The 16,321-nt window shown below is 49.2% G+C and overlaps 1 protein-coding gene across 1 annotated transcript in view; it reads left to right on the top strand.

Moving 5' to 3' along the window:
* Window positions 1-16,321, top strand: part of mctp1a (multiple C2 domains, transmembrane 1a) — a gene marked incomplete at both ends in the record, with an annotated part of 244,232 nt that overhangs the window by 99,422 nt on the left and 128,489 nt on the right. The window contains one exon of the mRNA XM_084176157.1: window positions 14,056-14,198. Coding sequence (XP_084032283.1) covers window positions 14,056-14,198 — 143 coding nt within the window. The remainder of the gene's footprint in view (window positions 1-14,055; window positions 14,199-16,321) is intronic.

Here is a 16,321-nt window from a genome sequence, read left to right as displayed (position 1 = left end):
GGTAGCTATTGGTTATCTATTTAAATAACTATTTAGCAGTCTTATGGCTTGGGGGTAAAAGCTGTTCAGGATCCTGTTGGTTCTAGACTTGGTGCATCAGTACCGCTTGCCGTGCAGTAGCAGAGCGAACAGTCTATGACTTGGGTCGCTGGAGTCTGACAATTGTTGGGGCCTCTTCTGACACTGCCTGGTATAGAGGTCCTGGATGGCAAGGAGCTCGGCCACGGTGATGTACTGGGCCGTACACACTACCCTCTGTAGCGCCTTGCGGTTGGATGCCAAGCAGTTGCCATACCAAGCGATGATGCAGCCAGTCAAGATGCTCTCAATGGTGAAGCTGTAGAACTTTTTGAGGATCTGAGGACCTATGCCAAATCTTTTCAGCCTCCTGAGGGGGAAGAGGCATTGTCGTGCCCTCTTCACGACTGTGTTGGTGTGTGTGTGTACCATGATAATTATTTAATGATGTGGACATCGAGGAACTTGAAGCTCCCTACCTGCTCCACTACAGCCCCGTCAATGTGGATGGGGGCGTGCTCGGCCCTCCGTTTCCTGTAGTCCACGATCAGCTCATTTGTCTTGCTGATGTTGAGGGAGAGGTTGTTGTCCTGGCAGGTGATATGGTCCTTAACTAGCCTCTCAAAGCACTTCATGATGACAGCTCCTTCGTTTTATTGACTTTGAGGGAGAGGTTATTTTCCTAGAACCACTCCGCCAGGGCTCTCACCTTCTCGCTGTAGGCTGTCTAGTCATTGTTGGTAATCAGGTCAACCACTGTTGTGTCATCAGCAAACTTAATGATTGAGTTGGAGACATGCATGGCCATGCAGTCATGGGTGAACAGGGAGTATAGGAGGGGGCTGAGCACGAACCCCTGTCGGGCCCCTGTGTTGAGGATCAGAGTGGCGGAGGTGTTGTTGCCTACCTTCACCACTTGGGGTCGGCCCGTCAGGAAGTCCAGGACCCAGTTGCAGAGAGAGGGGTTCAGACCCAGGGCCCTGAGCTTAGTGATGAGCTTGGAGGGCACTATGGTGTTCAAGGCTGAGCTGTAGTCAATTAACAGTATTCTTACATAGGTATTTCTCTTGTCCAGGTGGTATAGGGCAGTGTGCAGTGCAATGTCAAAGGATCTGTTGGGGCATTGTAGTGGGTTTAGGGTGTTGGGTAAGGTGGAGGTGATATGGTCCTTAACTAGCCTCTCAAAGCACTTCATGAGAGTGCTACAGGGCGATAGTCATTTAGTTGAATTAGCTTTGCTTTCTTGGGTACAAGATCAATTGTGGTCATCTTGAAGCAAGTGGGGACAACCGACTGGTATATGGAGAGATTGAATATGTTCGTAAACTCTCCAGCCAGCTGGTCTGCACATGCAGAGGATGTGGCTTGGGATGCCGCCTTGGCCGGCAGTCTTGTGAGGGTTTATGCTTAAATGATTTACGTTGGGAGAATGAGAGCACACAGTCCTCAGTGTTGTTTTCTCTCTAAGCGGGCGAAGAAGGTGCCATCTATCCACAGTTGTTGTCACAGTGGGAACAACATCCTCTATGCACTTCCTGATGAGCAAGCATTTCTCTACACCCGCAATAACATCTGCCAAATATGTGTATGTGACCAATACAATACAATTTGATTTGATTCGATTTGAACCCAGTCACCGAGTCAGTGTATACATCGATACTATTCTTAGAGAGCGACCCGGAACATTTCCCAGTTGGCGTAATCAAAACAATCTTGAAGAATAGATTCCAGTTGGTCAGACCAACGTTGAACAGTCCTTACCACACAAGCTTCCTGTTTAAGTTTCTTCCTATAGGTGGGGAGGAGCAGGATGGAGGCGTGATCTGATTTGCCAAAGGGATGGCGGCTGAGTAGCAATGATCCAGTGTCCGTGTAGCACAGGAGATGTTTTGATAGAATTTCAGTAGAATTGTCCTCAGATTTCTTTGTTAAAGTCCCCAGCTGAGAGAGAGAGAGAGAGCGAGAGAGAGAGAGAGAGAGAGAGAGAGAGAGAGAGAGAGAGAGAGAGAGAGAGAGAGAGAGAGAGAGAGAGAGAGAGAGAGAGAGAGAGAATAATTTAGTCTTTATTTTAATGGTGTGTCTGTGTCATTACCATAGTACTGATTTGAATACAACTAAGAGAGTGCTCTGGCTATGAGTCAGTGCCCCTCACTGTGTCCTCTTAGATACATGTTAATGAGATGTGTATGAGGAAGGGGGGGATATAGGCCAGGCATGGGTTCTCCTCTGTATACAGTATGTGGAGGTGAAATGTTAATGAGATCTTATCAAATTTATTACTAAGGCCATTTTAACTATAGCAATACCGATACTATAAATCCTAGTGGCCATTTAGTGGGTATGCAGTAACAGAAAATAGAGGAACATTTTGGCCAGGATTAGATACTCTCACTGTGGGATTTGTGTGAGTTGGAGCACAGCCGTAAATATGTCTGTGGGTTGGAGTAATGATAATGAAGTGTATATGTGTGTTAATTAAATAGTTTCCATGTGGAGTACCCATACATCCCCCCTATGGCACAGTGCAGGGAGATGGGAAGTTTGCAGGCAGGGAAATGGGAGACACCGCACGCCCACACCGCAGTCATCAATCTAGCGTGTGGACGTAGGGCTCCCACTGCCTCAGTCGGGGTTTATTGCATTTAACAGCTGCCATGGTGATAGAAATTTAGATAGAAGTGATCCAATACGCTAAACTTGTCAGACATTATGTTTTGAGCTCCAGATCTGTTGACCTGGTCTGCACCAATGATGTATATAAACCCTGGACTGCTGATGGTATGTAATGGCCAATGAGAGGTTTTGAAGCCACCGGTCGCCATATTGGCACCCCCCAGATGAAGCAGTCATCCATAGGAATGAATGGAATTCTAAAGTATTTCAATCAAATGTTTCAAGGAAAGAATTACATGTATTTAAGTATGTATTTGTTGTAGGGGGGACATTAACATTCGTTCTCTCCCTCAAAATATATTTGAAGGAATATGTTTTAATATATTTGTATTATTTTCATGTTCAGTTCACTTAATTTAAAAGTATGCATTAAGGTGTCTGTAATATAATATACTTGTCCAAAAAAATTATAGATATTAATAAATCTATTTCTATAGCTTCCAAATATTTCCAGCTTTGTATCAGTAGTTATTGTTGCGTACCTTACAGAGGACATCCAGTGCTTCCCACCAGTTGTGATTATAACACAGCAGATCGTCCCCCGTCTTCTCTCTCACCTCTCTCCGCCACAGCGACTCCACCTCTCTCCGCCACAGCAACTCCACCTCTCTCCGCCACAGCGACTCCACCTCTCTCCGCCACAGCGACTCCACCTCTCTCCGCCACAGCGACACCACCTCTCTCCGCCACAGCGACTCCACCTCTCTCCGCCACAGTGACTCCACCTCGCTCCGCCACAGTGACTCCACCTCTCTCCGCCACAGCGACTCCACCTCTCTCCGCCACAGCGACTCCACCTCTCTCCGCCACAGCGACTCCACCTCTCTCCGCCACAGCGAAGCGACTCCACCTCTCTCCGCCACAGCGACTCCACCTCTCTCCGCCACAGCGACTCCACCTCTCTCCGCCACAGCGACTCCACCTCTCTCCGCCACAGCGACTCCACCTCTCTCCACCACAGCGACTCCACCTCTCTCCGCCACAGCGACTCCACCTCTCTCCGCCACAGCGACACCACCTCTCTCCGCCACAGCGACTCCACCTCTCTCCGCCACAGCGACTCCACCTCTCTCCGCCACAGTGACTCCACCTCTCTCCGCCACAGCGACTCCACCTCTCTCCGCCACAGCGACTCCACCTCTCTCCGCCACAGCGAAGCGACTCCACCTCTCTCCGCCACAGCGACTCCACCTCTCTCCGCCACAGCGAAGCGACTCCACCTCTCTCCGCCACAGCGACTCCACCTCTCTCCGCCACAGCGACTCCACCTCTCTCCACCACAGCGACTCCACCTCTCTCCGCCACAGCGACTCCACCTCTCTCCGCCACAGCGACTCCACCTCTCTCCGCCACAGTGACACCACCTCTCTCCGCCACAGCGACTCCACCTCTCTCCGCCACAGCGACTCCACCTCTCTCCGCCACAGCGACTCCACCTCTCTCCGCCACAGCGACTCCACCTCTCTCCGCCACAGCGACTCCACCTCTCTCCGCCACAGCGACTCCACCTCTCTCCACCACAGCGAAGCGACTCCACCTCTCTCCGCCACAGCGACTCCACCTCTCTCCGACACAGCGACTCCACCTCTCTCCGCCACAGCGACTCCACCTCTCTCCACCACAGCGACTCCACCTCTCTCCGCCACAGCGACTCCACCTCTCTCCGCCACAGCGACTCCACCTCTCTCCGCCACAGTGACACCACCTCTCTCCGCCACAGCGACTCCACCTCTCTCCGCCACAGCGACTCCACCTCTCTCCGCCACAGCGACTCCACCTCTCTCCGCCACAGCGACTCCACCTCTCTCCGCCACAGCGACTCCACCTCTCTCCGCCACAGCGACTCCACCTCTCTCCACCACAGCGAAGCGACTCCACCTCTCTCCGCCACAGCGACTCCACCTCTCTCCGACACAGCGACTCCACCTCTCTCCGCCACAGCGACTCCACCTCTCTCCGCCACAGCGACACCACCTCTCTCCGCCACAGCGACTCCACCTCTCTCCGCCACAGCGACACCACCTCTCTCCGCCACAGCGACTCCACCTCTCTCCGCCACAGCGACTCCACCTCTCTCCGCCACAGTGACTCCACCTCTCTCCGCCACAGCGACTCCACCTCTCTCCGCCACAGCGACTCCACCTCTCTCCGCCACAGCGAAGCGACTCCACCTCTCTCCGCCACAGCGACTCCACCTCTCTCCGCCACAGCGAAGCGACTCCACCTCTCTCCGCCACAGCGACTCCACCTCTCTCCGCCACAGCGACTCCACCTCTCTCCACCACAGCGACTCCACCTCTCTCCGCCACAGCGACTCCACCTCTCTCCGCCACAGCGACTCCACCTCTCTCCGCCACAGTGACACCACCTCTCTCCGCCACAGCGACTCCACCTCTCTCCGCCACAGCGACTCCACCTCTCTCCGCCACAGCGACTCCACCTCTCTCCGCCACAGCGAAGCGACTCCACCTCTCTCCGCCACAGCGACTCCACCTCTCTCCGCCACAGCGACTCCACCTCTCTCCACCACAGCGAAGCGACTCCACCTCTCTCCGCCACAGCGACTCCACCTCTCTCCGACACAGCGACTCCACCTCTCTCCGCCACAGCGACTCCACCTCTCTCCGCCACAGCGAAGCGACTCCACCTCTCTCCGCCACAGCGACTCCACCTCTCTCCGCCACAGCGACTCCACCTCTCTCCACCACAGCGACTCCACCTCTCTCCGCCACAGCGACTCCACCTCTCTCCGCCACAGCGACTCCACCTCTCTCCGCCACAGTGACACCACCTCTCTCCGCCACAGCGACTCCACCTCTCTCCGCCACAGCGACTCCACCTCTCTCCGCCACAGCGACTCCACCTCTCTCCGCCACAGCGAAGCGACTCCACCTCTCTCCGCCACAGCGACTCCACCTCTCTCCGCCACAGCGACTCCACCTCTCTCCACCACAGCGAAGCGACTCCACCTCTCTCCGCCACAGCGACTCCACCTCTCTCCGACACAGCGACTCCACCTCTCTCCGCCACAGCGACTCCACCTCTCTCCGCCACAGCGACACCACCTCTCTCCGCCACAGCGACACCACCTCTCTCCGCCACAGCGACTCCACCTCTCTCCGTCACAGCGACACCACCTCTCTCCGTCACAGCGACTCCACCTCTCTCCGCCACAGCGACTCCACCTCTCTCCGCCACAGCGACACCACCTCTCTCCGCCACAGCGACTCCACCTCTCTCCGCCACAGCGACTCCACCTCTCTCCGCCACAGCGACTCCACCTCTCTCCGCCACAGCGACTCCACCTCTCTCCGCCACAGCGACTCCACCTCTCTCCGCCACAGCGACACCACCTCTCTCCGCCACAGCGACTCCACCTCTCTCCGCCACAGCGACTCCACCTCTCTCCGCCACAGCGACTCCACCTCTCGCCGCCACAGCGACTCCACCCCTGTGCCAATTCAATTGATTCTCAGTTTTCTTGAGTCATTGATTCTGATTGGCGTATTAATGTCACAGTGATTGGCTTAATGAGCACAGGGGATAATCGCATCTGTTGGGCGTCTGGAGGTGTGAACAGGGTGACAGTGGCGAGATGGGAAATACGGACGTGGTTACTGTTAGTACCGGGGTTGACGATGAAACCAACTGGAAGTTAGTGTGATGAGCACACATAAAAGGATCTGCTGTGTTTTCATAACAAGCGAGCGAAGAGGGGAGCAGTGAGGGGACAAATGTACTGTAGCCTAGAGCAGAAGCCTTGAGTTGAAATGAACAGTAGCTGAGAGGTAGAGAGTGTGTTCGCTAGAGTTGGAAACACAGAAACATATTCCTGTGTGTATCAAAACATCTAAACACCATGTTCACATGATCAAAGTCTGTATCTCCCATTTTAACATGAAGGGGTGCCAGAATAGAGCTCACCCAGCCTTTACAGTATGGAAGGGGCTTCTACGCATCGAGACGCATACATATGCTGTCCTCTAGTGGTCCTAGTTGGGATTGTCTTCTGTTTGGCTCGTGGGTTCAACACACAATTCACAAGATATCAACAGCAGACATGTTTTATATCTTATAAGAAAACATAAGGTGTCATATTTTCTAAAGTTGAACATTGTTTATGATAGTCCTATCCTAATAATCCAGACACCTTGACAATCTCCTGGGCTGGCAGACGCTACTATTGTTAAGTCAGGGTAGTGGTGGTGGTATGTGCCCCCTGCCTCCAAGTCTGCTGGCTCATTTGACTTTTTGGAGGGTAGCCAGTCTATCCAGCTCAGCCAGTGATAACCATGCAGTTCATGTTGCATATCAGTTACGACTGTACTGATCTTACGTGGGTGATCTTACATCTTCTCTCAGGTGTAGGACCGGTCAGAGGTGATGGCCTTATGCCGTGATCCATCATTAGTGATGCTGTCTTAATGTCTGGCAAGGGTGCCTGCCTGCCTGCCTGGCATGGACCACCGTGTTTTATTCCCGCTATCGAAGGCTTAAATTTGATGAGAACTGAGACGTGTGTGTATTAGATGAGCTTTTTCAGCTGCCTGTCAAGATGAGGGAGCTGTAATCAAATCTGGTTTGATCTGCCACCATAATGAGGCTCAGCTTCAGAAACACATGGAGCAGTTCGGAGCTCTGATCGTCTCAGAGTCAACTTGATTCATCTCCTCAGTACAGTCATGTTTTTTATACTTTGTTTGAGAGGTTTGGAGTGTGAGAGTTGGGTAAAGAGCTTTAGACACTGTGCAAGTGTGTGTGTGTGTGTGTGTGTGTGTGTGTGTGTGTGTGTGTGTGTGTGTGTGTGTGCGTGGTACTGGGTACGTGTGTGTGTGCGTCTATGCATCCTTGAATGTATTGAGCAGACCTGACTGAGGAAGTTGGGCTTCTGCCAGCCTTCAGATTCAGAAAACGTGAATGTCCTCAGAGAGCAATTATCAGAGAGCATAATTAATTAATTATGATTAATTAAAAATCATTTTGCAGCAATCATAGAACATATCAAATATAAAAAATAAAAATAAAAAATAAAATAAAAACAACAACAAATAGCAAAGGATATTTCCAAGCCAGTAGACAGGGTAAGGGCAGTTTCATAGTTCAAGTGCTAAGTGCACTTAGTCCAACATTTTGTTAAGTTCCAGAATTGCATTCGGAAATAAAATAGTTTTTGGCCCTATTTTATTTTTCCTTAGGTAGTCTGTACCTGCGGCCAGAGAGAAGCAGCTGGAATTCTGGGTGGAAAGAGTCAACTGCTATTTTATTTGCCTTCTGGACGGCTCTGCCCAGGTAGAGAGATGACAGTTCTTGCTGTTGCTGCCCCATGATTTTTCCGCAAATCTTGACTACTTTGCCCAACCTATTTTTCTGTGCAACCTATATATTCCCAAACCAGCAGGTCAAGCAGTAGGACAGAATGCTCTCAATTTATAAAAGAGAGCCATGATGGTTAGATCACCATTAAAGTGCAGTTTCCGTAGTGCAGTCTCTGTTGGCCTTTCTTAAAAATAGCGTCAGTACACTGAGAAATCTGTGAACATGATACACACTTGGGTTTTACTGCCCTCCAAATGACCGTACACCAAATGTAAGAGAGAGAGGATGACATCATCTGTTCCTCTCTCAGACTGGTATGCAAATTGGAGGGGTCACCGAGATGTTTGGTGGTGTTGATGGTGTATCCCCTACTCCACCACTACCAATTGGACATCAGAGAGCAGGATAGAATTCCTCTTCAACATCTGCCGCACACCTCCTTTCCATCCCTTTTTCCTCTTCCTTCTTAGTAGTCCTTCACCGGTTGTTTTGTTTTGTTTTGTCTCACCAGCCAGGTATGTCCCCTTTGGTCTGTTCTCCTGAATGTGAGTTGTTATATTGTAAAATATAGTTTCTGCTATAGCGGATGTGTGGATCCGCCGACTTTCTCGAAAGTTCGCATGCTGTTTCACGTACCAGCAAAAGTAATCCAAGTGTCCTGCTCTCCGATGTCCAATCACTGAAGGGGAAAATGGACGAATTGCCAGCAAACTCACAGTATCTATATGAATACAGGGAGGCCTGTGTGATGGCCTTTTCCGAAACTTGGCTGTCGGAGCCGGTTCCCGACTCTGAAGTCACCCCTGACGGATTCACTGTCACTTGTATGGACAGAGACAGTGAAGCTACTGGTAAGGAGGACAGAGGGAGAGTCTGTGTGCTGATAAATGACAGATGGTATAAAACTATGATTGTCAGGCAAAAAACATGCACTCCTGATATAGAACTACTGTCAGTGTCACTGCGCCCGTTCTACCTCCCCCATAAATTCCCCCAGCCTTTTCTCACAGTTGTTTATATCCATCCAAGAGCAAACAGCCTTTTCAATTCCATGCTCCATGGTGCCTGAGTCCCTGACCACCATGCCATCTGTGTGAGAGATATAACACACACATCACCCACCTGTGACCAGCCACTTCCTGCCCCAGTCCAGGCAGGCACCTTAATTTCATGGTCTTCAGCCTGTTGAATGGACGGCAATAAAGTAGCTTGCTTTATGGCGCCGTAAAGCTGGCCGTGGTGCAGATAGTCTGGTGGTGTGTCTCGGGGGTATATCATCAACCAGGAGGAGGAAAGGGGATGAATGACTGGAGTGCAGCCAGAGAATGGCTACGGCCTCAACACTGGATACATCGTGTGGGGGATCCAATAGTGGATATCTCTGGGCTTATTGGCTGATCCATATGAGACCCTGAGATTCTGATGTAGAACCCTGAATTAGTGTTATGTTCTGACTCCTACTCCATTAGCTGTGAATGGAGTGGGATACAAGTTTTAACCATAGTCATGTTAGTGCATGCAGTCAATCATTTTTTCTAACTGCAAACAAGAAATGTGAGGAAAAGTAGTCAGTTTTCAGTACTTACTAAGTGGTAGTTACACTGGTTATTCCACTGTTAATTAATTTGAAGTGTGTGTTGTTAAAGTTTTTCATTTTTACAAGAACCCTCCATATAACCCTTAATGGTAGACTAAACACCTACTAGCTTTCACTAATATTTTCTGCATCAAATGAGTCCCCAGCTTGAGCAGATATCAACCATTACTAACTGGTAGCTCCTATGCAATACTACACACAGTATGGTAGCTACAGATATCAACCATTACTAACTGGTAGCTCCTATGCAATACTACACACAGTATGGTAGCTACAGATATCAACCATTACTAACTGGTAGCTCCTATGCAAACTACACACAGTATGGTAGCTACAGATATCAACCATTACTAACTGGTAGCTCCTATGCAAACTACACACAGTATGATAGCTACAGATATCAACCATTACTAACTGGTAGCTCCTATGCAATACTACACACAGTATGATAGCTACAGATATCAACCATTACTAACTGGTAGCTCCTATGCAATACTACACACAGTATGGTAGCTACAGATATCAACCATTACTAACTGGTAGCTCCTATGCGATACTACACACAGTATGATAGCTACAGATATCAACCATTACTAACTGGTAGCTCCTATGCAATACTACACACAGTATGATAGCTACAGATATCAACCATTACTAACTGGTAGCTCCTATGCAATACTACACACAGTATGGTAGCTACAGATATCAACCATTACTAACTGGTAGCTCCTATGCGATACTACACACAGTATGATAGCTACAGATATCAACCATTACTAACTGGTAGCTCCTATGCAATACTACACACAGTATGATAGCTACAGATATCAACCATTACTAACTGGTAGCTCCTATGCGATACTACACACAGTATGATAGCTACAGATATCAACCATTACTAACTGGTAGCTCCTATGCAATACTACACACAGTATGGTAGCTACTGTATTCCATGCCTTAGCCCTGCTCCTGCTACTGTCCTGTAGAGATATATATATATATATATATATATATATATATATATATATATATACATACGTTCCAAATGGCACCCTATTCCCTAGGCTCTGGTCAAAGGTAGGGGACTATGTAGGGAATAGGGTGCCATTTGGGATGCAGCCTGTGAAGGGCATCAGTAGGTAGTGAAGTGTACATCTCGTCCCAGCAGGACCCCCCACTGTACATCTCGTCACAGAACCATAACAGCCTGCTGCAGCACAGAATCATGTCACGGTCAGCATTTTTCAGCATTTTCCACTCAGGCCCCCCCCCAGTCATAACACACCACACGTGATGTAATGAGCTGTGTGCCACTAGAATACATGTACACAGTGAGTCCTGTCACACTGATATTGAAAGACTGAGACGGAGAGATGGTCCATCTCTCTAAGCTAAAGCGCTTGATGACAGTGTTGGCCGACAGACTGCATGTTAGACACGATGAAGTCTTTGGATGGGACTCTGTTATGTAAAAGTTAATCAATAGCTAGACTGTTAAATAGCCATCACTAGCACATTAGAGGCTGCTGCTGCCTATTGAAATCACTGGCCACTTTAAGAAATGGAACACTAGTCACTTTAATTATGTTTACATATCTTGCACTACTCATCTCATATGTATATACTGCATTCTATTCTATAATATTCTACTGTATCTTAGTCCATGCCACTCTGTCATTGCTTGTCCATATATGTATATATTCTTAAATTCCATTCCTTACTAGTTTTGTGTGTATTGGGTATATGTTGTGATATGTTAGATATTACTGCACTGTCAGAGCTAGAAGCACAAGCATTTTGCTACACCTGCTATAACATCTGCTAAACACGTGTATGTGACATATAAAATGTGATTTGATTTGATTTAATCAGTGTGTGGAATCAAGGGCTCCGTAATGAATTATAAAGAGAGAGTCAGATTCAAGTGAAGGACTATGATGTTAGGCTGCTAATGAGTTGGGCGATTGCCTTTGACGTCACAGGCGTCCAAATTATGAGTGCTGATCTAGGATCAGGCTGTTCTGTTAGCTCCAATTTATGAGTGCTGATCTAGGATCAGGCTGTTCTGTTAGCTCCAATTTATGAGTGCTGATCTAGGATCAGGCTGTTCTGTTAGCTCCAATTTATGATTGTGGTCTTAGTCATTGTGATCAAAAAAGCAGAACTGATCCTAAATCAGCACTTCTACTCTGAGCTGCTTGATTCATACGGCCAGTGTGTGTAGGTGAGTTTGTCAAACCACCGTGGGAATGTTTGTGTAGTGTTTGTGGATTGTATAATTAAATGAATGCCACACTAATGCTCCTCTTCCACATACTTTCGTAGCAGAGAAGAGGCTCGCTCGTGTGTGTGTGTGTTTAACTGCGTGGGTGGGTGACTGTGATTCTGTTAATGCCGTTTGTGTGGTAGTCCTAATGACTGTAGAAGCGATAGATGCTCATTGCTTTGATGCTAATCTGAATAGACACATGTAAACACAGTGTCAAGCTTCCAGACAGCCAGTCTTGGCCTCCATCCTCGCTCTGCAGGGTCAGTCAGTAGAGTGGCTGATTGGCTGGTGATATCGCATTGACTTATGGGGCAGGAGGATGAGTGACTGTGTAACAGGGGATTGGTAAACGTATTCCTCAGTTTAAAAAAATTCAAACCACACCATCAAATTGCTAGCTTTTTGGTGGCGTAGCCGGCTAAGACATTGTCAAAGGGCGATCGTGTGTTTGCGACAGAGGTCCTTAGTTACAGTCTCTGTGTGAGCTGGTGAGGGATGAACAGGTATGGTTAAACAAGCACAGTATCTGTGTCTGTCAAACAGCTGACAGATACATCATGCAGAGCTTTTCCCTGAAATCATGTGCACATGACCTCAGAAAGTTCTAATGGACATTCAGTGGTCACAAAGCATGCACACACACACACACATGCACACTCGGGTACGCACACACGCATGCACACATGATCCAGCTGAACGTGAGCACACTGTCAAGCTGATACACTCCATTATCTCCTCTCCAGACAATGCTCTGATGTCCATGACTGACATTTTGAAAGCTACACCCTCTCTGTGTTTGTGTTTATTCAAATAGGATGAAGAGCCTGTCCAAACCCATTAAGTATGTCTACTCTGTCCGACCAGGGACAGTGATTATAAACCTGTCTACTCTGTCTGGCCAGGGACAGTGATAGTAAATCTGTCTGGTCTGTCTGGCCAGTGACAGTGATAGTAAATCTGTCTGGTCTGTCTGGCCAGTGACAGTGATAAAAAATCTGAATCAACAGGATCTAGCAAACAGAGGGACAACTCTAGGTAAACACCCCCATCTAGTGGTCAGTATCAAGCATTTATCTTCTCTCCTGAAGTGGTGTGTGTGTGCGTGCGTGCATGTCTGTGTGTATGTCTGCATGTCTGTGTGTATATGTGTGCGCATACGTGTGTGTGTGTGTGGTGACGTGGGTGCATCCTTCACAAAACAACTTCAAGTGAGCCACAGTTTGAGAGAGAAAAGTTTTAATGAGAGCGAGCTGTTAGCTGAAGAGAGCCTTTGTAGCCCTGAGGCGTACGATGCCACAGCAGCACGTTCTGAAGCAGCGGCCTCTCTGTCTCTACTTATTAGGCTTCAGCCTTAGTCACATGACCTGGAGTGTGAGTCACATGACATGAGTCTTGAGGCCAGGCGGTGTTTGTCTATGTGACCTGCATTGCCTTGGTTAGCCCCCCGCCTGCTCACAAACATAAATACAACTCACTATAACAACCAAGAGGAGAGGACAGGATGCCTTAGGGGGGCAGGAGGGAGGGACAGAAAGAAAGAAAGAGAGATCTGTTTAGAGGGTGATAAAAGTGATAGTCTCTCCTTCAACTCTGAATAGGACATTATACATGGCATTACATTACAGAGTTATGACTAGATGTAGTAAGCAATACACAAGGCAGCATATTGCAAACTATATTTAGTCATCATGCACCATCTTGAGCACCTTGCTTTTTCCCAACACAAAGCATCCTTATCTTATCCTACCCTCTGCCCTCTGTCTCTCTGGAAAGGTAATCCTAACCCCCTCTGTCTCTCTGGAAAGGTAATCCTAACCCCCTCTGTCTCTCTGGAAAGGTAATCCTACCCTCTGCCCTCTGTCTCTCTGGAAAGGTAATCCTACCCTCTGCCCTCTGTCTCTCTGGAAAGGTAATCCTACCCTCTGCCCTCTGTCTCTCTGGAAAGGTAATCCTAACCCCCTCTGTCTCTCTGGAAAGGTAATCCTAACCCCCTCTGTCTCTCTGGAAAGGTAATCCTAACCCCCTCTGTCTCTCTGGAAAGGTAATCCTAACCCCCTCTGTCTCTCTGGAAAGGTAATCCTAACCCCCTCTGTCTCTCTGGAAAGGTAATCCTAACCCCCTATGTCTCTCTGGAATGGTAATCCTAACACCTTCTTTCCTCTCTGTTGTTCTCTATTTTCAGGGACAAGTGATCCGTATGTGAAGTTTAAGATTGCGGGGAAGGAGGTGTTCAGGAGCAAGACCATCAATAAGAACCTGAACCCTGTGTGGGATGAGAAGGTCAACCTACTGGTGGGAAGCCTCCGAGAACCCCTCTATGTCAAGGTACGACTGTCTGAGAGGGGATATTAACCAGGCCCGTAACCAGGGTCTGAGTTTTAGAAATACATTTTAAGAAAGTTGAAGCTCATTTACTGCATTTCTATTCAATTTAAAAACTCTAAAATGCTATTTGGAGAACAGCAAAAACAAGCAAAAATGACCCCAGCCATTGTCACATTGATGTCGATCTACAAACACATAGCCTTGTAGGGGATATTGGTCAAGTTATTACTATAAATTATGAATTAATGTCTAAGGATAATTCATATTTGTTATGAATCGGGGCACCAGTCCATTATTGGACAAAAATGGTATTCTAAGAAGACCTGACTCATGAGTTATCTTAACAATAACACTAGAAGACAAAAATGGTAATAATTGATTTATCTGTAGGTATATCTGATCAGCCTAATATCAGATTTGTGAATGTGTACCGTTTTCTAGAGCTTGTTTTATGTCAGAGAAACACAAAAACAGGTCAGATACAGAAGTTGAATAATAATAGTAAATTGAATCAATGTTTAAAGGATGAATGATGATAATGGAGAACATTATGAATTCAACAGCTTGATTACCAGCAAATTGTTAGAGGATGATATTCTCAATATTGTCACGCCCTGGCTCTGGGGACTCTAATATGTTGAGCCAGGGTGTGTAAAGTCTATGTGTTTTGTTCTAGGTTTCACTTTCTAGTATTGTTGTTCTATGTTGGCCAGTGTGGTTCTCAATCAGAGGCAACGTGATTCAGCTGTTGCTTGTTGTCTCTGATTGAGAACCATACTTTAGCAGCCTGTTTCCCCACAGAGTTTGTGGGATCTTGTTTCTAGTCGGTTGTGTTAGACCGTGAACTGTCACGTTTTCGTTTTGTTGTTTTGATCGTGTCTCTAATAAAGAGTATGTTTGCCTGCAACGCTGCGCCTTGGTCCTCATCTCTGTTCGACGATCGTGACAGAAGATCCCACCAAGACTGGACCAAGCAGCAAGTCCAGGAGCCAGCGCCTGAGAGATCTCTAGCGGATCTCCTTCGCCTCCTCGACTGGGTCAAGCCATGTGAGGAAGAGAGGGGCTTGACGTGGAGGCAGAAGGGCGAAAGGCTGGCGAGAAGCATGGAGACCTGGTCCACGGGTAGGAGTGAAGCCCATAAATTTTTTAGGGGGGGGCTAACGCCGTGGACGACGGGGCAGCAGGAGGCCGCCAGGTTACGGGAGTCACTGGTCACCAGGGGGAAGGAGGATGTAGAGGCACGGTGAGAGGTACTGGCGTGTGTTGCCAGTCCGGTCCGGCCTGTTCCTGATCCCCACGTAGGGCCAGTGGTGTGTGTTCCCAGTACGGCTCGGCCCGTTCCTGCTCCCCGCACCAAGTCAGTGGTGCGCTTCGTCAGCCCGGCACGGCCCGTTTCTGCTCCCCGCACCAAGTCAGTGGTGCGTTTCGTCAGCCCGGCTCGGCCCGTTCCTGCTCCCCGCAACAAGTCAGTGGTGCGTTTCGTCAGCCCGGTCCGGCCCGCTCCTGCTCCCCGCACCAAGTCAGTGGTGCGTTTCGTCAGCCCGGCTCGGCCCGCTCCTGCTCCCCGCACCAAGTCAGTGGTGCGTTTCGTCAGCCCGGCTCGGCCCGTTCCTGCTCCCCGAACCAAGTCAGTGGTGCGCTTCGTCAGCCCGGTCCGGCCCGCTCCTGCTCCCCGCACCAAGTCAGTGGTGCGTTTCGTCAGGCCGGCTCGGCCCGCTCCTGCTCCCCACACCAAGCCAGTGGTGTGCGTCGTCAGTCCGGCACGGCCCGTGCCTGTTCCACCGGTGGCTGGTCCGGCACCGGTCAGATGCTTCACGCCGGAGCTAGAGCAATCCGCTCCACCAGTGTGCAGTCCAGCTCCGGCCAGCGGGGCCAGACCGGACCAGGGGTACTTTGGGGGGTTGGAGAGGGAGCGGGGATCAGGCCCGGAGCCGGATCCGCCGCCTAAGCGGAGTGCCCACCCGGTCCCTCCCCTGTGGTATTTGGTGGGCGCGGTCGGAGTCCGCGCCTTTAGGGGGGGGGTACTGTCACGCCCTGGCTCTGGGGACTCTAATATGTTGAGCCAGGGTGTGTAAAGTCTATGTGTTTTGTTCTAGGTTTCACTTTCTAGTATTGTTGTTCTA

The sequence above is a fragment of the Coregonus lavaretus genome (assembly GCF_964263955.1).
Source record: "Coregonus lavaretus genome assembly, chromosome: 14".
NCBI classification, from domain to species: domain Eukaryota; kingdom Metazoa; phylum Chordata; class Actinopteri; order Salmoniformes; family Salmonidae; genus Coregonus; species Coregonus lavaretus.
The sequence above is the reverse complement of the archived record's forward strand: the minus strand, read 5'-3'. Positions and strand labels throughout refer to the sequence as shown.